The sequence below is a fragment of the Lucilia cuprina genome, chromosome 4 (genome assembly GCF_022045245.1).
Source record: "Lucilia cuprina isolate Lc7/37 chromosome 4, ASM2204524v1, whole genome shotgun sequence".
NCBI lineage: Eukaryota > Metazoa > Arthropoda > Insecta > Diptera > Calliphoridae > Lucilia > Lucilia cuprina.
In genome coordinates this window covers 47,375,695-47,397,181 of record NC_060952.1, presented here as the reverse complement: position 1 = coordinate 47,397,181, position 21,487 = coordinate 47,375,695, and the positions used below count along the sequence as shown (strand labels likewise).

Genomic DNA, 21,487 nt, shown 5'->3' with positions numbered 1-21,487 from the left:
ATTACAAGGATTCGCTAAAAGTGTCTGTTTTTGTTTCATATGATGTCAACTTATAACATTTCACAGTTTCGAATTTAAAAATTCAAACGAATTTTATAATTTTCTTGAATTTTAAGGTAATTTTAGAATTTAATCGTTTAGAATTTCTTTGATAGGGGCGCACAGTGGGGCAGAATGGAAATTTTTTGGAAATAAATCTGGCATTTCTAAACGGCTGATCCGATCGGGATAAAATTTGGCGTGAGCGTAGCCAAGGAGTATTCGAGTTTAAGTTTTGAAGATGAACCCCGCAGAAGCCCCATGTAGGGTACCTACGACATGTAAAATTTTTAAACTCGTGCCATTTTTTTGTTTTTCACCCAAATACAAAGATTTTTATATTTTCTGAAAGCGGCGAGATCTTGAACATACTGCTTGGACATACTACTTATCTCTTATAATATCCGAGTTATAGGCATTTAAAAATTTAGTGATACAAAATTTACCATAACTTGGTCCGCCTTTTTTTGAATACCGGGCGTAATTTTGGACCAAATGGACTCATACTTAATACTAAAATATGAAAAATATGAAATTAAAGGATACAGGTTTAAATGAACATATTTTTGAATGTAATTGAGATATTGGCTTGAAATTTTTTGTAAAGGGTCGAAAATTTCCATATCTAACTAAAAAAAGATATTATTATTATTATATTCCCAAAAATAGGAATGAAAATCCCAAAAATGGAATTTTTTACATTTTTGCCCATAGGGTCCACATTTCTTTCAGGGCTGGGAAAATACTTTTGGAGTAAAAAGAGGTTTCCAAAACTGCTTTCAGTTTTTTGATCCCAGCTTTGGGATTTTAAAACATGTCGCCCAAAGTTGAAGTTTTGACAAAAAAATAGGTCATATTCGGAAGGACGCAGTGGCAACATTTTCAAAAAATAGGACAAGTTTTTTACGCCAAAGATACCTTTTAGAAAACTATAAAATTATTATATGTTCTTAAAGAAAATTTTATTTAATTAATAAAAGAGTTAAGACACATTTTGGGAAAAAAAACGGCAAAAATCTAAAATTTTTTGAATTTTTAAATTAAAAAACGTATATTTTTGGATCTGTAAATGATATTGATCTGAAATTTTTTGTATATTATTGGAAAAAATTGAGTCCATTTGGTCCAAAATTACGCCCGGTATTCAAAAAAAGGCGGACCAGAAAATATAAAAATCTTTGTATTTGGGTGAAAAACAAAAAAATGGCACGAGTTTAAAAATTTTACATGTCGTAGGTACCCTACTTTGAGCCGCCACAGCTCCGTCCCTGAGGCATCTGCGGGGTTCATCTTCAAAACTTAAACTCGAATACTCCTTGGCTACGCTCACGCTAAATTTTATCCCGATCGGATCAGCCGTTTAGAAATTGCAGATTTATTTCCAAAAAAAATCCATTCTGCCCCACTGTGGAAGTGTAAAATTTAAATGTATTTTGATACGATGCATCACAATCAATAAAAAAGTCGATTTTAATTTTTTGTAACTTATGGCTTTTTGGATTTCATATGACGATATAACGCTAATGATATAAATCAGCTTTCATTTAAATCATAAAACTTAAGTTTTTAGAAAGTATGAAACATTTAGCGTTAGAGGGTGTGGCACCTCTTATATAAATTAAATACAAAAATTCGTTTATCTTAAAAACCATTACAGTTAGAAAGTACGAATATGAAATTATTTTACACATTTTCACCACTAAATGTACGAATTTCAATAAAGTACCAGACGCCCATCTGCTTAATTCAAGAGTAGATACAGGCTGCGTTACCGTTGGAAAATTGCAAAAAGTCGCACAAAAAAGGGTAATTTTCTGAAAAATCCCCATTTTTTAAAATTTGCATTAAATAAGTAAATAAATTAAATTCATTAACCACATTTTAATTACTATTAAAATTAAATCAACAAAGCTTAAATGTGTAGAGATAAAAAATAAACATTCACCATCAAATTATTCTGTATTTATCGTCACAATATTTTAAAATAGTGTATGCAAAAAATATTTTAAGAACATCTTTTCAGAATTAAATAAACGGAGACTGAGATGAGACATGTATCAAATCAAATTAACAAATTTCATATTTTAAAATTTGCATTTCCCATATGTGGGCCCTATCTTTCAGAAAAGATAAATGGTAGAAATAGATTTATTTAAATCTAATAAATAAAAACATATTATTTTAATAAAATTTGAGGGCTAATTTGGCAAATCTTGGCTCAAGGACGAAGTTAATTGAAATGGAGCTCATAATTAGTATTTCTACAAAATCGTCATAACAGTTCGCATTTTTTTTACTCTAGTCGTCTTAAAAATGGTGTGTAAAACAAAGATTCCTTTATATACAACATACGACGTAAAACTTATGGAGTAGGCACTTGTCCCTATATAGGTTTTTGTTTACAATCAAAATGACGAGAAAAAACAACTTAAAAACTTTTACGTAGTCAGAGAACAATCACGGAAATCAGCTTCAATTTGTTTCCTATATTAATTAGTGTCTTTCTTTTTATACCCTTCACCTTCGTGAGAAGGGTATATATAAGTTTGTCATTCCGTTCATAATTTCTATAATACAATTTTCCGACCCTATAAAGTATATATATTCTGGATCCTTATAGATAGCGGAGTCGATTAAGCCATGTCGTCTGTCTGTTGAAATCAGTTTTTAGAGGTCCCCAGATATCGGCGGGATTCGAATCTTCAATAGACATGCTTTCGAAGATCGCTATTTAAAATCAGCAAAATTGGTCTATAAATAACGGAGATATGAGCAAAAATCCGAGACAACCTCTGAAAATTTCATCAAAAAAGCCACATTTTTTTATACTTTGTTAAAAAAGCAACAACAACGCTGTGAATTGGATAAAGATGTACATGTGCGTGTGTAGATGTATTTGGTTTTATTCAGCTGTGTATTTTTTATGTTTGGATGCTGTTGGCGTCATTGAGTTGTATATTTTGTTTTTGTAAATTCTGTTCGTATATTTAGAAGTTGGTTTTATTGCGTTGTTTATTTTGTTTTTTGTTTTTCTGTGTTTTTCGTTATGTGTGTTTAGATGTCTGTTGTTTTAGATGCCTTTTGAATTTTGTTTTTTATTTCGTTTAGCGTTGTTGTTGTTCATTTTGTTTTTCTTTTGGTGTAATAATAATGTAGACGGGAAAAATTTAAAATTTATAAAACTAATATGTTTAAAATACACTATGGTGAAGGGTATATAAGATTCGGCACCGCCGAATATAACACTCTCGTTTTAAAGGAATATTTAGAGAAAAATTTTAAGTAAGAGAGTTAGGTTCGGCAATTAATTTTCGGAATTTAATCCGAATAATATCGCCTTTATTATTGGATCCTATTGTTTTTTCACAACAATTTAATCAATAATACTGAATTTTATTTATATAGTTACATATATAGTTATATCAATAGTTACATGCTTCTATATTGGGGTAAGGACATTTACATATATACCGATCCGCGTCAATATTCGTAAAAATATTTTGGTTTTTATGCTGTCACTGGTATGACAGCATTTTTACGGCAGTTCAATAATGGCATTTTGGATACTTAAATTGCGATTCAATTTAGTTTAAATACACAATTTCCCCTCGTTTTTTAATAATATTAATTATAACTTACTTGTTGTAGTGTATGTATGTCTTCGCCTATTTTTTTCAATCAATTCGGCATCACCCAAACAATCTCCAGGTCCACATATCTTTTCTATTCTATTAACTCGACAATTTTGTATCTAAATTTTAGAGAAAACATAAAAATTAAACAATATTTAAATTTCGTATGCTTAACACATAGACTTACGTGATCAAAAACAAATTTAGTGACTTCAACTTCGCCGGTAAGAATAAAATATACCATCATTGGCCAGTCACCTTCTTTAATTAGTATTCGTCCAGGGCCAATTACCATAAATTTTACACATTTAGCTAATCGAGCACGAACTTTCTATGTGATAAATAAATTATTATAAATAAATTATTATTAATTTTAAAGAACTAAATTAAAATGTATAAATTCGACCGGTGGAATTTTATTGAAACAATTTAGTCCAGACATCAAGGACACTAATTGTTTTCTTTCATCAACTGTGCGTATTGTATGATGCGTTCTAATCAATGATTTTTCCTAAAACAATACATATTATTAATGTTCATTAATAAATGAAATATTTAGAAATAGTTTAAACTTACTGCCATTGTAAGTAGACCAATTTTACGCTGAGTTCTCACAAGCATGGCTATATTTTTCTTGACATTTAATGATAATTTTTGTTCAGCAGCATCCACCAACCATATCCGATTTAACACGACACATCGTATTAAACTTCGAAATCGCGATCGTGCCATTTTTCTTTTCTTGCCTTCCTCCGCATCTCGTGTCCTTTTAACCATTTTCAAAGAAATAAATTATTTTAAAATATTTTTCACTAAAAATTAACTAATTTTTTTTAATTTTCTTTTGCCGATGATAATAACAGTTCTTATTTTTTAAATTAAAATTCTAACAAATTTTCGATTTTAAATTGAGGTACAGGGCGATTCCTGTACCATCATTATTAATTAATTTAAAATTTTTAAACTACTTCTTGTAACTCAAATATGCTGAAATTTGGACATCTGTACCTCGTTTCTATAATTTTTTTCGAAGAGAGAATCACAATTCGACCGTGCCGAGTATTATATACACACCATCAAACCATTGCCGAAAAGAATGCTTCCTTATAAATAAACTTTTATATTTATGAATCAATGCTTTTGTTATTATCTAAAAAGTGTACCATTTATTAAATCTATGTTTTTGAATTATATTGTCGTATATCGATATTTTGTATGTGAACATCTTGGTGTTATTTGAAAGAGGACCTTTTATGAGGGCTTAAGTAAGGACCGTAGGGTAGAATGGTTACAATATGCCATTTTTAAAATTTTTTTCTTGGTTCCGATACGTAATATCACCGCACTGACCAAAAACATCGATACCGCCCCACCCATGGAGTAAATACGCCAAGGGGATGGGGCAGATTTGTCATTGCTAAAATAAAACAAAAAATTACAAAAATAATAGCATATTTTGTAATTTAATTCATTTTATAATTTAATTCATCAAACAAAGTATAATAAAAAATATATTTATTGTTTATTTTACATATCTTAACAAAAAAGTTTAAATAAATTATTACTGATTATACCCTACACTAATTTAGTGGGGAGAGTATATTGGGTTTGTACTAATGTTTGTAACGCACAATGATATTGGTCCTATATCATTGTTCGTATTTTGAAAATAATTTAATGAAATTTGGTACATGATCTTCTATTGACCCAAGGACGAAGCCTATTGTTAATGATTAAGATCGGTCCATTATTTCACTAAGCCCCCATATAGGGCTTTTAAACCTTGTGATCAAACTACAGGTCGCACTTTGGAGATAATTCAATGAAATTTGGCACATGATCTTTTATGGTGCCGTAGACCAAAGCCTTCTGAAAATAATTAACATCGGTCCATTATTTCACCTAGCCCCCGTACAACTGAACCCGCCGAATAGGGCTTTTAATTTCGACAAAAATCTGGTCGTCCTGGCCCGACTATTACTTCTTACCAAAATAAATTTATAAAGTAGACTCATGTGAACAGCTGACTATTTTTTTTAAACTTGCTATTTGTGGACTTACTTGTCAAAAATGTTTATGTTGCCATATTTGATTTCATTTTAACTCTTGCTTTTGTACAAATTTCTGTGTAATTTGTTGTTTTTAATGTGAAAAAGTGTATTTTAAGTGTATAATATTTTTAAAAATGTTCTAATTTTTAAAAAATAAAGAAAACTTTGTGACTTTTAATAAATGCCATTTTTTCCATTAATTATTGGTTCATTTTTGTAAACAAATTTTGACAAGTTAGTATTTCGAACAAAAACAAATTGCCTGTGGTTTTTGTAGACGTTTGTTGTACAACAACTCGTGTCGCTACTTTATAAATTTACTTTGCTTCTTACTTGTTTTTTCTATATTTTAACCATAGCTGTAAAATAATGATTAATAATCGTAATCATTATTAATTACATTATTTTTATTGAAAAGGTAAAATTAATGATTAATTAACAATTATTTTCAATTTTTTAATTAATTATTGACTACGATTAAAAATAATTTAAAAATTAATTAATTGGAATTAATGAAAATAATCAAAAAAATCAAAATTAATCAAAAAATTATTTGAATATTTTTAAGGATTAATTTTGATTATTTTTCATATATTTAGTATAATTTCCTCAAAAAAAAAACTCTAAGAAAAATTTAATTATTTTTCCGGGAATTCGCTAAAAATTACGAAATAAACTTGATAAATATATTGTTTTCTATAAAACAGTCATTTTATCGAATAGTGGGTAACTTGAAAAACAGTTTTCATTATACGTAATGTAAAAAGATAGAGAATTATACCAAATATATTGAAATTAATCAAAAATAATCAAAATTAATCCTTAAAAATAATCAAATTAATTATTTGATTAATTCTGATTATTTTCATTAATTTTAATTAATCCTGATTATTTTTAGATTAATTTTAATCGTAATCAATTACGATTATTTTTAAGAAATTATTTAATTGATAATTAATCGTAGCTATGATTTTAACCAAATTTTGTTCTACATCACAAGCATTACATTTATATGGCAAATGTATAGTGCAGTTCTATTATACATTTGAAAATTTATACGAAATATTTTAACAGCCCTTTGAAAAGCAGTTAATAACGTCTGTCTCCAATCCTATTTTTACATAATCTTTTAAACTTTCAGAGATGACATATAATCGATAAACGAAACATAAATTTCATAATGTGATGTATTGATTACTCGATGCATTTCATCAATATTTCGATATGTTACAAATGGATTGACAAAATCAATACACTTCCATCTTTTTTGTAATATCAAAAAGTCTCCTTTTAAAGATTTTATGACTCTGGTCTCAATATTACAGAAAATTAATAAAAAAGTAGAAGTAGGACAAAAAACAACAGACAGTACCTTTTATAGATTATCAATAAATCCGGATTGTGCGAGAGATTAAAAAAGTACCAGTTAAAAAATAAAAAGGACCAGAAAAAACTTCATTTTAAATAATCATGCGATTCTAGGTTGATTATAATACAAAACTCAAGTAGTAACTTAAAAAGTACAAAAAAAAACTCTTTTCTAGATTCTCAATTAATTTCATGTTTCAAGGATCAATATAAAAAACACAAACAGTTCCAGCTAAAAAGGAGTACCAAAAAATGGTTTAAAAGAGGTCTATAGTCTACAGGTTACTTTATATTTCGTAATTTTAAGCAGACGAAAAACCACTCCCACATACAAATAATTATTAAAAGTCTCACATCTTACAAATTATCCTTAATTTTATTCGGAGCTACTTTAGTTAAATATTTATATGTATTGAAAACCATAGTTATTAAATTTAAGATATTATGTACAAATCATGATTTTTTGAAGCAATACAAAATGTTTGCAAAAAAATTGGTAGGAGTTGCAATTTGTATATCTGATAAATTATTCGATGGAAAAGGTTTGGTATCTCCCATATTTATTAAATGCAATTACAGAGAAAAATCGGCGGACTTTCAATAGGTACCTAACATTTTCCTTATCAATTGAAATAAATACAAAATATTTTACATCTTAGAAGCTTTTAGAACTTTAATCAGAATATTTTTGCATTTTACAATAGGAGATGATGTTGCACCACCTATATGAAATCATAGCTGTAAAATTTCGATTACGATTAATAATCAATTAAATTATTTCTTAAAAGTAATCGTAATGATTAATTAATTCTCGGGTATAAAATTTCTGATTATTAATTGATTACGATTAAAATTAATCTAAAAATAATAAGAATTAATTAAAATTAATGAAAATAATCAGAAATAATCAAATTTAGGATTAAGGATTAATTTTGATTATTGTTGATTAATTTCAATATATTTGGTATAATTCTCTATCTTTTTAAATTACGTGTAATGAAAAATGTTTTTCAAGTTACCCACTATTCGATAATATGACTGTTTTATTGAAAACAATATATTTATCAAGTTTATTTCCATTGAAAATCTTGATCTCAGTATAAGATATTAGAAAAAAATTAGTGCAATCTTTTCGAAAATATAATTAAATTTTTCTTAGAGTTTTTTTTTTTGAGGAAATTATACTAAATATACGAAAAATAATTAAAATTAATCCTTAAAAATATTCAACTAATTTTTTGATTGATTTTGATTTTTTTTTTTATTATTTTCATTAATTTCAATTAACCCCCTATTATTTTTAGATTATTTTTAATCTTAATTAATAAAATCTGTAATTTTTATCGGATTCCCGGAAAAATAATTAAATTTTTCTTAGAGTTTTTTTATTTTTAGATTATTTTTAATCGTAATCAATAATTTATTAAAAAAAATTGAAAATAATCGTTAATTAATCATTAATTTTACCTTTTCAATAAAAATAATCTAGTTAATAATGATTACGATTATTAATCATTATTTTACAGCTATGTTTGAAATACACATTTTGCATGAGTAACATAAAAATCCACATAAACGTTTGGGGAATATTGCTGTGCCACCATTTTTTACTCTTTATTTGTAAGTACTTATATAAGTGATAACTTGTAAGCGAGAGTGGTAAGTACCTGCCTCCAATATCATCACCATATTAAAATAGTGAGATTAAATGCTAACGAATAAGTATTGAAAAGCGGCCTTTTCAATGTAACTTTTCGCTGGGTTACTTTTTATAATGTCATTATTGTTATTAATTTTCTTAACAAATTTATTTGATTTCAATATAGTTTTAAGCAAAGTATAACAAGTAGTCCAAATCTCACATATATTAAATTACTCACTTACATGTACGAGTGCCGCGTGAATACGGTTTCCCTTGTACTTTGATTTAAAATTAAACATTACAAAAAATTTGTTTTAAAGAAAAATAAATCCTATAAAATTTTAAAAACATTTGATGGGGTCGATATCGTTTTATTATAGAAAATCTAATAAAAATTTCGTCAATATGTAAATATGTAATAATTTGTTGTACATCTAACAAATGTTAAAAAATCTAATTAGCAAAAACTTCTAATTTTTCTCTCACAATTTTTTCATTATGAACCAATGTCATAAGATATTGAGCTAAATAACTATTTGTGTCATTCGGCTGATGAATATGTAGATGAGCAAATACATTTCTTAATGTAGTTCCCATGGAATCTTGAATTTCCTTAGCAATGGAGTCCACGATTTCTGTTGATTTTCCCTGAGGTACCCATTCATATTCATTAAAATGACACACTTGAGATTTGTTTACTTTGAGTAACTGATAAAAATAATCCAGAACACCCTCACACTTTTTTATATAGGACAACTCTTTGGAGAACTGTTTATTTATTTCGTTTATGTCTTTTTCGCAATTCTTTACTATTTCAGGATCTTTAGCATGAGCAGCAAAAGACTTCAAATGGTTGATGGTTTTCTGATGGAAATGTTTTAGCCTCATTTTTTCAACTTCTAATTGTTCAAAACACTTCTTTGATTTCTCTACGGTTTCTTCTCGTTTCTTTTGCAAATTTTCAATGCGCTTATTGAAACTGTCTGTTATAGCGTCAATGTTTTCAACATTCTTTTGAAACTGATCAAGCTTTTCATCCGATGCACAAGCTAATTTACGCAATTCGGAACAGTAAAAAACAACATTGTCTATTGACTGTTTGAACTCCTTTTGAATATTCCTTAATTCGATATTAATCCTTTGGTAATCGTTGTCAAAACATGTTAAGTAATTCAATAGTTCCCTTACACATTTCTTGTGCGGATTAGGTAATTTTACACTGTAAGCTGTGAGCATTTTGAAAATGAAAATTGTACTTATTTATTACTTGCAGAAAATGTTTGAAAAAATATATTAATTTTTTTAATTAGTTTTTTAAAGATTTTTCTATTTGAATAATTTTTCAATGAAAAATGTGTAAATATTAGTTAGGAGTGAGTTAGGAGCATAGTAGAATGCACTGTGGTTCCAAATCAATTTCTGATTTTCTGATTTTTAAGAATTATATTTTATAGACGCTAACAAATTGCTCTCCTCCAACGCAAAAGTATTTTTCAAATAATTCATTCGTTTTTGTAACAGAAGCACGAAAAAATCAACAAATTTTGGATCATAATTTGATTTTAAAGTTTTTAATTAAATATTAGCGCATAACGAAATATATTATAATTGAATCATTTAAGCACATAGAAAATAATCGTCCCACCATCATCAGTGGTGATAGTGTAACACCAAGAAATATTTATCTGAGACCCAACAAAGTATATATATTCTGGGTCCTTATGAAATTCAAAATCTGTCTCTCTGTGACGCTCATGTTAAAACAAAGCAATGGAAATTAACGAAATTAAGCCAAAATATTCATTATTATTCACTACAGTTTGGTATTAAAAATGAACAAAATCGGTTCACATTGGGAAAAGTTATGAATCAAAATTTAAAACAATCCGAAAAAATACACATTATGATGTAATATTCTCGAAAACTATGCAAAATAATTTCATGAAAATCATGAAATTATTTTGCATTCGTTTCTCCACAAGATCTGATTCTTGACGAAAATTGCCAGCATCGGTCCATAATTTCCTATACCTCCCATACAAAAGTACATATTCCCGGAAAATGAGTTTTTTGTTAATAACTTCCGTCAGAATGTTGATATCATCACACATAACTCATTAGTAAATTAAGATATCCATATAAAATTTGGTACAATTTGGTACAATAATGATATAGATACAGAATTTTGAAATTTTGTCTTTATATACATAATTGGTCATAGCTCCCATAGAGGGTCCTTTTACGAAAATCTCTTAAACGCACATTACTCATTATCAAATAGAGCTATTGATACAAAATTTTGCACAAATATTAGTTTGGTATACAAAAATTCTATTTCAAGATCTTTTTCACGATCGGCCCATGCAAGGTTCCCCTTACAGAAATTTAGCATAAAGTATTTTTTACGATCGGTTTTTAGGTGGTCAAATCTCCCATACTAGGTCCTGTCTCTAGTTGCTAGTTGCATTATTATTTCGAGTGGAACAAAATTATATTTACTGTGTAGTGTTTATAAAAACCGACTTTTGAAGAAGCCGGGAATGGCCAATTTCCGGAACCCGAAAACAGGAAAAAAATTTTATGAGTTGCTGAATAAGATATTTGCAGTTTTTAGCATAGATATGTAATAAATTATTAGAAAACAATATTATACACGTTTGTTGTTGTGATTGATTCGTTAGGTACATGGAAGTAGTAATAGGAGGGGATAAATAGACCTTGCAATTCATATATGATATTATTAATGTATCAATTTTTACAATATGTAAAAAATATTGTCTGCAATCTTTTCGAATTAAACATTATATTTTTCTAAAATTATACTGAAGTCAGTATTTTCATCGCATGATAGTAAACCAAAGAACATTCGAAAAAAAATATATTTTTTTATTTTTCTCACGTTCAGTACATTAATACGCATTAAATAAGATATACATACAATTCTTAAAAAGGCAGTTATTCGGGACAATCTATATCCCAATAAACATTGATTCAACCTGTGAAATTTTTTGAAAATTTTCTTAACTAAATAATGTATTTTTGAAATTGTTTTCAAATTAAAAACTAAATAAACATGAAATCACAGAGGAACTTTTTCTTTTTGTAGATCTGATGCAAATAAATTTGAATCAGATCTACATCGTATGAAATGTAACCATAGTAGAAAAAATAAATGTACAACTGTTCTTTCTTTTCGAAGCCATATTAAACTTCTGACGTTTAAGCGATTTATTATTTTACTTTATAAATCCGAGTTTTTTGTTTACTTTTTAATTTTTTGTTCAACTTAAAAAAAGGAAAATATTTTTCAAACTAAATTAAAATATTAATCAACATAAAATTCTAATAGCAAAGAAAATAAAAAAAAATGTTAAAAGGTCCTTGGGGACGGACCAAGTTTGCTTGTAAGTAGTGCGGGCCATTCTTTCTTAAAAACATATTTTCATTACTTCATCTTGTGTCCAATTGCAGAAGTTTCTTATGAGTGATGTTTTCTGCTGATATTTTGTTTTAGTGCCAACGTATTATGTATGCGTCCGGTAAGATTGCAGTGTGCGCTGTCAAACATGTCCAGGTAAGAAAATTATATGAATCTTCGAACGGCAGTAACGTTCTAAAAAAGATGTCTTTCTGTGTCATTTGTTTGAAAAAATTCAACGTAAACAATTGCTTTTTTTGCTTTTTACTTTTTTCCTGAAATTATAAATCTTTATTTTATATATAAACATATATAATACAGATATCATCATTTATATCATTATTTGAAATTTGGCAATTTTCATTTATTCGTTAAAAAATTTATCGAATAACCGATGGACGATTAATTGTTTGAATACCCTAGTATTGACTAAAACTTTGTTTTGCATACATATTTTGCACTAAACCCGAAATATTTATGATAACATCATATTACATAACAGCGAATATTTTGAAAATGGTAACTCAAGCACTATTTTTTGTGAGTCGGTCTAATATACAGTTATTTTATTGTTAAATAATATGGTTTTCTTAATCGGTTAATTGATATAAATTTTTCGGTTTATTCGTTATTTGAAATTTGGCAATTTTCATTTATTCGTTAAAAAATTTATCGAATAACCGATCGACGATTAATTGTATAAACTGAAACCTTGTTTTGTATACATATTTTGCACCCAAAAATCATTATGAATATAACAAATTTAAAAAAATGCAAATATGAGTACTATCACGAATTGAACCCTACACTTCGAAAAACATATACTGACGAGATATAAACAGCATCTATTTTGAAACAGACAAACTTCAATTCTATTCCTTGTGGCGTCATTTCTATTTTTTAAAATAAAATTTTTTGCTGAGCCCACCGAGCTCAGCTAAATTTGCTTGGATAGACCCACAAAAACGTAAGAACATTTCTTACCGGGATGACTTTGCTGATTTATCCCACCTCTAAGTAGCATGTTCAGCTAATGGAAATATTTTGCTGAGCATCAGCATTTCCAACACAAAGGGTATTTTTAATATTCACCACAATTATTGCTATAAATTATTAAACAGACTTCATTTCATATAAGGTTAAGGTCTTTGCTAATACACTTTATTACTAAACAGTGCTTATTAGTGATGCCATAAACCTTTTGAAAAGTCTCCAATAGGGTATCCAAGGGAAATGTTTTTTTATGAATTTAGAAAATTTAAACATCCTACTACACTTTTAAATTATTTCAGTTAATAATAGCATCAAGGATCATTAAGGTTTATATAAGAAAATTTTAATTTCAACTAAAGTAAGGAAGACAGTCAGCTTTATATATTTTCATTATTACAACGTACATTTTTATTTTACAAAACAAGTGACATAAAATAAATCAGTCTTTTTTTAACCTTTTTGGGTAAAGTAAATAAAGTAAAGTGTAGCGTTGAGTGTTAAAGATAAATACAGTAGTTTTCCGATTTAACGAACCCATATGTTGTCAGGCCTGTTCGTAAAATTTAAAAGTTCGTTATATGCAGTACTTAGTAAAACGTGGGTTTTTGGTAGGAAAATAATTAAAAATAGGTATATAAAATATTTTTTAAATGTATTTTATAAAAATTTATTCTTTTTTTTATAAAAATAGTACAAAACACAAAATTCCGAATCTTATATACCCACCTTCAAACCATATTTGTGTCGAATTTAATCGCTGTATTTTTAATTCTGTCATGAGCTTTAAAGTTATTTCTCGAAGTTCATCGCTATACTCGTATTTTTAAGCGAGTAATGAGTGTTGAAGTAATTTTCTTAAGGGGGCCTGATATGGAGGGTAAGGTCAATTATGGACCGATTCCCATAAAATTTGTTAGAGATATCGGTTAGTACTCGGCGTACTCGTATTGTTAAGCGAGTATTGAGCGTTAAAGTCATTATCTGAAGGACGGACGGACATAGCTACATCGAACTAAAATTTAATAAGAACACAGAATGAGTTACAGTTTTGGGTATAAAAGCACCGCTTGCTACAACTTAGGTTATTAGTTATTTTTGATAAATGTCATTTTATCTTAATTTAAAAATAATATTTTTATTAGTTCGTTAAACAGAGTACAAAAAACAAGTTTTGTTCGTTATTTAAGGTAGTCAATAGGAAAAATTAGCTAGTTCGTTAAATGCGATGTTCGTAGAATTGAATGGTCGTTAAATCGGAAAACTACTGTATACGGCCGTTAATAAGTTTCGTTATTTATAAAAGAGCTTTATATAAAACAAATAACTTAACAAAATTTTGCGCACACATATCGTACAAAATATACTTCAAAAAATGGACTTAACGTCTATAATTCATTTTTTAAAATTTTTCTTCCAACTTTACTGAAAATGGGCAGAAAATGATAGATCGAAAATTATCAGAAAAAGTGCAAAATATTCTGTTAAATATCTAAAGGAAACAAACAGAAAGTATCGAACTTTGTGTAATTCTAGCCATAATAGAAGTGTCACCCGGAATACAGTTAAAACAGTCATAATGCAACATTTTTATACCCACAATTTAAAAAAGATGGGAGGGTATATTGATTTTGTCATTCCGTGTGTAACACATCGAAATATTGCTGTAAGACCCTATAAAGTATATATATATTCTGGGACCTTGTAAGATTCTAAGACGATCCTGCTATGTCCGTCCGTCTGTCTGTTGTTGGCACGATATATTTTATTGATCAGAAATGTTTGGTATTGAAAATGGGCAAAATCGGTCAACGATTTCACATAGCCTCCATACAAATGTACCCCCCGGAATATTGTATCAAGAGCTTCAAATATTCATAAATTCGTTCTACACACATAAGTTTCATGCGAGTCAATATCTCTCCACCAAATGTAATGTGGATCGGTCCATAATTGACCCTACCCCCATATAAGATCCCCTCCATAAAAATTACTTTAACGCTCATTACTGGCTTAAAAATATGACTATAGCGGTGAAATTTAACAATAGTAATATTTATACCAGCCAAAATCTCCCTACTAAATTTTATTAGGATCGGTCCATAATTGACCCTACCCCCCATATAAGGTTCCCTTCAGAAAATTACTTTTTCGCTCATTACTGCCTTAATTTAATTAAGTAAGTTAACAAATTTTAGGTGTAACAGGCCTTAATTGAGCCTACCCTCAACATAAGGTACCCATCAGAAAAATATCCTGACCATAAAGCAGTGATTTTCGAAAAGCCTAGAACGGAACTAGGTCCTAAAAGACCAAATCTAACAGAATTCAGTGCGGAAGGTAAAAAATCTATATTCACCTTAAAATATAACAATCGGCTTAGAATAATTACTGAACCCATTAAGCCTAACTGCCCGACTTACTGACTATATTGCATACATACATACGCGTGAAACAAAGAGGACAAGTGAGCTCAATTGAGAGCTTATTGCGTTTCAGAGTTAGGAGTAGCACTAAATTTTTAGTTTTTACTAAAAGTTTTTACTAATCTGATTCTGATACGATATTTATGAAAATTTTTCATAAATATCGTATTATCCGAATTACTTATCCGAAACATTTAATAAAAAGTGTGATATCGCAATTAAAACAAGTTGTTATATTCGTCTATGCCGAATCTTTTATACCCACCATCAAATCACTGCCATATAAATGAACTTTGATATTTTGAATATTTTGTTATATATCGATGTTAATGAGAACATCAGGGTAACATTTGAAAGAGGTCCATTAGTGGGGGTTTTACTATTGACAGTGCTAATTTATATAGGGTGTAGGGTTATATATACATACATATATGAACCAATTCTCACAAAAGTCTGTAGGAAGATTTCAGTTCCTTATTTATTTAAAATTTCATAGATCTATTGTATTTTAAAGCCATTAAGTAGCATTAAAGTCATAAAATATGATAAAGAGATTTTAAATCAAAATTGTTTTATTGCATTGTGGTATTCGTATTTTTCGCGTCATTTTCTGGGGAGGAATTTATGGGATGGTGTTATTATGGACTGATCCTCATAAAAATTGGTAGAGAGAGAGGTTCCTATAGAAGAGATAGAGATATTAGCTTACACAAAACTAGTTTATGTCGAATTTCATAAATCTACTCGCATTTTTAAGCCAGTACTGAGCTTTAAAGTCATTTTTGAAGGGGCCTTATATGGGGGTAACGTCTTGGTTCCTACAAGTTATGTTTATATCGAATTTCATAGCTACACTCGTTTTTTAGCCCAGTAATTAATTTTTTGATGGGGACATTATATGGGGGTCAATTAAGGCTCGATCCACATAAAGTAAAGAGTTTTTGACTAGCAAGGAACTTCATTGAGTCGAATTATATTACTATACTCGTATTTTTAAGCCAGTAATGGGCCTTAAAGTATTTTTCTGATGGGTACCTTATGTTGGGGGTAGGCTCAATTAAGGCCTGTTACACCTAAAATTTGTTAACTTACTTAATTAAATTAAGGCAGTAATGAGCGAAAAAGTAATTTTCTGAAGGGAACCTTATATGGGATGGGTAGGGTCAATTATGGGCCGATCCTAATAAAATTTCATAGAGAAGTTTTGGCGTAAGAAACTTACTGTTAAATTTAATCGCTATACTTGTATTTTTAACCCAGTAATGAGCGTTAAAGTCATTTTCTGAAGGGGACCTTATATGGGGGGTAGGGCCAATTATAGACCGATATACATAAAATTTGATTGAGAGATATTGACTTGCATGAAACTTATGTGTGCCAAATTTCATCGCTATACTTGTATTTTTAAGCCAGTAATGAGCGTTAAAGTCATTTTCTGAAGGGGACCTTATATGGGGGGTAGGGTCAATTATTTACCGATCCACATAAAATTTCATAGAAATGTTTTGGCTAGTAAGAAACTTACTTATGTCAAATTTCATCGCTATACTTGTATTTTTAAGCGAGTAATGAGCGTTAAAGTCATTTTCTAAAGGGGACCTTATATGGTCAATTATGGACCGATCCACATAAAATTTCATAGAGAAGTTTTTGGCTAGTAAGAAACTTACTTATGTCAAATTTCATAGCTATACTTTTTTTTCTAAGGGGGACCTTATATGGGGGGTAGGGCCAATTATGGTCCTATGTCCGCCATAATGCAGAATTATTTTGCAGACATCAAAAAACTGACCTATGCGAAATTTTGTGGTATTTGCTTCATAGAAAACTAGTTTGTGAACATTTGAAGCTTTTTATGCAGTATTCCGGGGGGTACATTTGTATGGGGGCTATGTGAAATCGTTGACCGATTTTACCCATTTTTAATAAAATATATTTTGGGAAAATTTCATCTCAATATCTCTTATTTTGTGGACGCTATCGTGCCAACAACAGACAGACGGACAGACGGACGGACATGGCTAGATCGTCTTAGAATCTTACGAGGTCCCAGAATATATATACTTTATGGGGTCTTAGAGCAATATTTCGATGTGTTACACACGGAATGACAAAATCAATATACCCCCCATCTTTTTTGATGGTGGGTATAAAAAAGGGATCTGGTAAGTTATATATGTCTTATTTCATCACGTGGTTCCATTAAAAATGTCGATTATTTGCAGAAAATGTAAAAAATGGATCTGACAGTTTAAACTTTGGTGGTAAATGTATTGGACATGAGAGAATCCTATTTTTATTGCTTGCTAAAGTATAACTGGTAATTTCAATAAATACAAAAGTATGTATATTCAATATTAATTATAAGATTATTTTGGTTTATTTCGTTGAAGGATTAATGCGTTCCATAATATAACTCTTACAATTTGATGGGTTAATCATAAAATTGAAGAATAAGTACAAAAATATTTTAGAGTCCAACGTTTTACAATTTTTGGAAGTATACCAGTCAGCAGTTGGAATATTAATACAGATTCCCTCAAAATTATCTTATTATTATTTTTTTTTTTTTTTGGGTTTTAATTTGGATGGCGGTGCATCAAGCACTCATATTGCCAGGTTATCACACGTTTGTCCAGAGAAACCCCCACCAACCGACCTATACCTTCATATAGGAAGTTGGAGCATCCGGACTTGATTTCATCAAAAGTATTAATGGTCTCCACCAGAAAAAAGTTCCAGAGTTTTAATGGTCTCCACCAGTTTATATTTGAGTTCAAATGGTCTCCACCAGGTTATATCGTAAGTATTCTATGGTCTCCACCAACAAAAAACATAACCTCACTCTGAGGTAAAACGAAAGCACGCGTTTAATGAAGACAACGCATAACTTAGAACAGTTATACGAAGTAGTGCATTAAATTAGTGCGGGGTGAGAAGTAATTCTGTCGAAAGCCCAGCAACAAGCACAAGCCTGACCGTCCTTAAGAAATAAAAAATGAATTACAACTCAAAATTATCTTATTATAAGGTAATAATTCTAAATTTTTGATACATATGCACATTAGACCGACTCACTCTGTATGGAAAGCAAAAACGTGTTTTTGTTACCCCTCCCAAAATTTACCTTGCTTTGTTTTATGATGATTCCCAAAATATTTTAAGTGACCGCTGGACCAAATTAAAAAAAGGTATTTTGGAATTATTTTTTTAAATTTTTGTTTGTTTTGAAACAAAATATCCAATACGGGGTATCGTTTAAAAGTTTTTTTAAAGTCGCGTCCAATGATGTATTAATTATAAATAACCGTTTGCTTAAAATTGTCATATTCCAAAATATTTAAAATTGTTAGGTTTTTACTAAGAAAAATGAAATATATGCAAATTTTGCGCACCACTAGACTTGGCTTCAAAAAATCAAATGATACCACATACTGTATATATTGTTTAAGAAATGCTGTATAATTTAAAACAAAATAACTAAAAAGGGACTTTTTTGTAACCGGTTCAGCTCACGAACAATTATTTTCTTATTTGAGCATAATTATCTCTCAACTTGCAAAACTAAATCAACTCAGTTCAGGGATGGAAAAATTGGCACGATCGTACTTTTTTGATACTATGTGATGTTGAAAAGTACCGTGATACTCCCGAGTGTTATTTGATACTCTCAAAATATCTTTAAAGCACTGTATAATATTATTCAAATTTTAAATCTTAATTTATTGTTTTTAATGTTTGGCACATATTTACATTGTTCTCAAATATGAATCAACTATATGTTCTTAAAAAACGGCTAATAAAATTATAGAGTAATGGAATTAGAAGATGTATGTTTTACAAATTACCTTATTTCGAAATGGAGCCGGAGTTTGTACTTATTTTTATCTTGATTGACATTTATAAATAATACTAGAAATTTAAATTTTGCTAAATATTTGACTTTAAATCAAATGTTTTCCAAATGATTGAAATTCAATTTATATCTAATATAAAATAATATATTTTCGGAACTTATCAAGTGCTCTAATTAAGCAGATTTTAAGAGTTTTTTTATAGCATTTTTCTTTTTACTACAGACATGTTAACAAATTTTCCGTTTTTTTAGACTTCAAAAGTTTTTATTATTTTTTAAACTAGATGAGATATATATTAATTTATAAGCAATTATCAAAGTTTTTAATTCCTTTGAAATTGAACTCAATTGTTAATAACTTCGGTAAGAATAAAATGTCAAATATTTTTTTAAAGGATTATATACACAAGAACTTAATTTTTAAACAATATCGGGTTTGGAAGTTTATAAAATTAAAAAAAGTAGGTCATTAACTTTTTCACCAGTTTTGTCCATAGCTTTAAACTTTTGTACACTATTTGTTATTGTACTAACTAAAGATACTTAGGAGATAAATTCTTTACAAGCTAGTACGTGTGACATGACTTAACGTATTAGAACTTGGTTGTAGAAATTTGTCACCAGTTTTTTTCCAATTTTGAATTTTTACAGTTTTTTTGAAGTGGCGCTGGCGCCGCTTAATAAAATAAAAAAAATTTAAAACAGTAGTTAGCTGATATAATTATACGCAGTACGACAGCTACAAAAGTTGAAAAATGTTTAAAATATTATATAGCATGCAATAATATTTGAATGCTAAAATCTTATGAACTTTTTAAAAATATTGCAAAATTTAATTTTTGTGGTTTATAAACCTTTTTCTTGCAAATATTTGCACTTTTTCTGATAATTTTCGATCTATCATTTTCTGCCCATTTTCAGTAAAGTTGGAAGAAAAATTTTAAAAAATGAATTATAGACGTTAAGTCCATTTTTTGAAGTATATTTTGTATGATATGTGTGCGCAAAATTTTGTTAAGTTATTTGTTTATATCATTGGCGGCCAAACATGCCCTTAAGGGCAATGTATTATTCTCACTTACACACACGCAATACAAATATTCTCAGCAACAAAACAAACTATACACAAAACAAAAACAATTTAATTTAGTTGCTCTCTTTATGAAATGATACACAGAGAATATTTTCAAAGGCCATTATAAATTAATATATGAATACTTTTTATAGAAAGATCTATTAGACATACATATGTATAATTATTTATTTTCATTTGTTGAAGCAATTAATCGCTTAAATTGTAATGATTAAACCCAGTAGGATTTTCAGCTAACTTAAAACTAACTTATGGTTAACCACAAGTGAGTCAGAGGTGACTCAAAAGCTAACCATTTTGCTTATAAAATACTATTCAGTTTTTCAATGTGATGTCATAGGAACGAGTCAGTACTCACTCACTATACATCAGTTTCAGCTAACCAGAAGTTACCTAATAATGAGTCAGCTTATAATAATTGCATTTTTAAATTTGAATGTTAATCAAAGAACTCATACTGCTCTTTTATTTATGCACTGTATTGTTGTATGTATCCGTTGATGAAAGTATGTATTGATGAACATTTTGATGTAAAAATGTGTTGATGTATGCACACCCGCAGAAGAAACTTCTAGATGACTCTTGGAAGTAAGGTATTGCCAAAGACTCTTCTAGATGTAACTAGGAAGTCACTTCTTGAAGTGACTACTTAGTATCATCTAGAAGTGTTCCTATCTTATCTTCTAAAAGATGAATTTTCTCTTCTAGAAGAAGAGTATTCTTGTCTTCTAGAAGATGAGTTTTCTCTTCTTCTTGAAGATGAATATTATCGTCTTCCAGAATAAAAGATGAGTATTCTCGTCTTCCAAAATAAAATCTATAAAAATAAATCTAAATAAAATTTTATACTTTTTATTGTAATAATTAAAATTAAAATAGTAGAAAAAATAATTGATTTAACAAAAAAAGTAATATATGTACATTAGACCGACTCACAAAAAATGGTGCTTGAGTTACCCCCCTCATAATATT

General features: G+C 28.7%; 2 protein-coding genes across 2 annotated transcripts in view; both read right to left on the bottom strand.

Annotated features, from left to right (window-relative positions):
* The window catches only part of LOC111686300, a 42,979-nt gene extending 38,409 nt beyond the window's left edge, over positions 1-4,570 (bottom strand). The window contains exons 1-4 of the mRNA XM_023448656.2: positions 4,248-4,570; positions 4,078-4,182; positions 3,859-4,002; positions 3,679-3,790 (exon numbers count right to left, since the gene is read on the bottom strand). Coding sequence (XP_023304424.2) covers positions 3,679-3,790; positions 3,859-4,002; positions 4,078-4,182; positions 4,248-4,448 — 562 coding nt within the window. The 5' untranslated portion in view covers positions 4,449-4,570. The remainder of the gene's footprint in view (positions 1-3,678; positions 3,791-3,858; positions 4,003-4,077; positions 4,183-4,247) is intronic.
* A 4,309-nt stretch (positions 4,571-8,879) lies between these two features.
* LOC111686301 lies at positions 8,880-10,081 on the bottom strand. Its single transcript, XM_023448657.2, has one exon. The coding sequence runs from the start codon at positions 9,966-9,968 to the stop codon at positions 9,186-9,188; it is 783 nt and encodes a 260-aa protein (XP_023304425.2). The 5' UTR covers positions 9,969-10,081; the 3' UTR covers positions 8,880-9,185.
* Between the last annotated feature and the right edge of the window lie 11,406 nt (positions 10,082-21,487).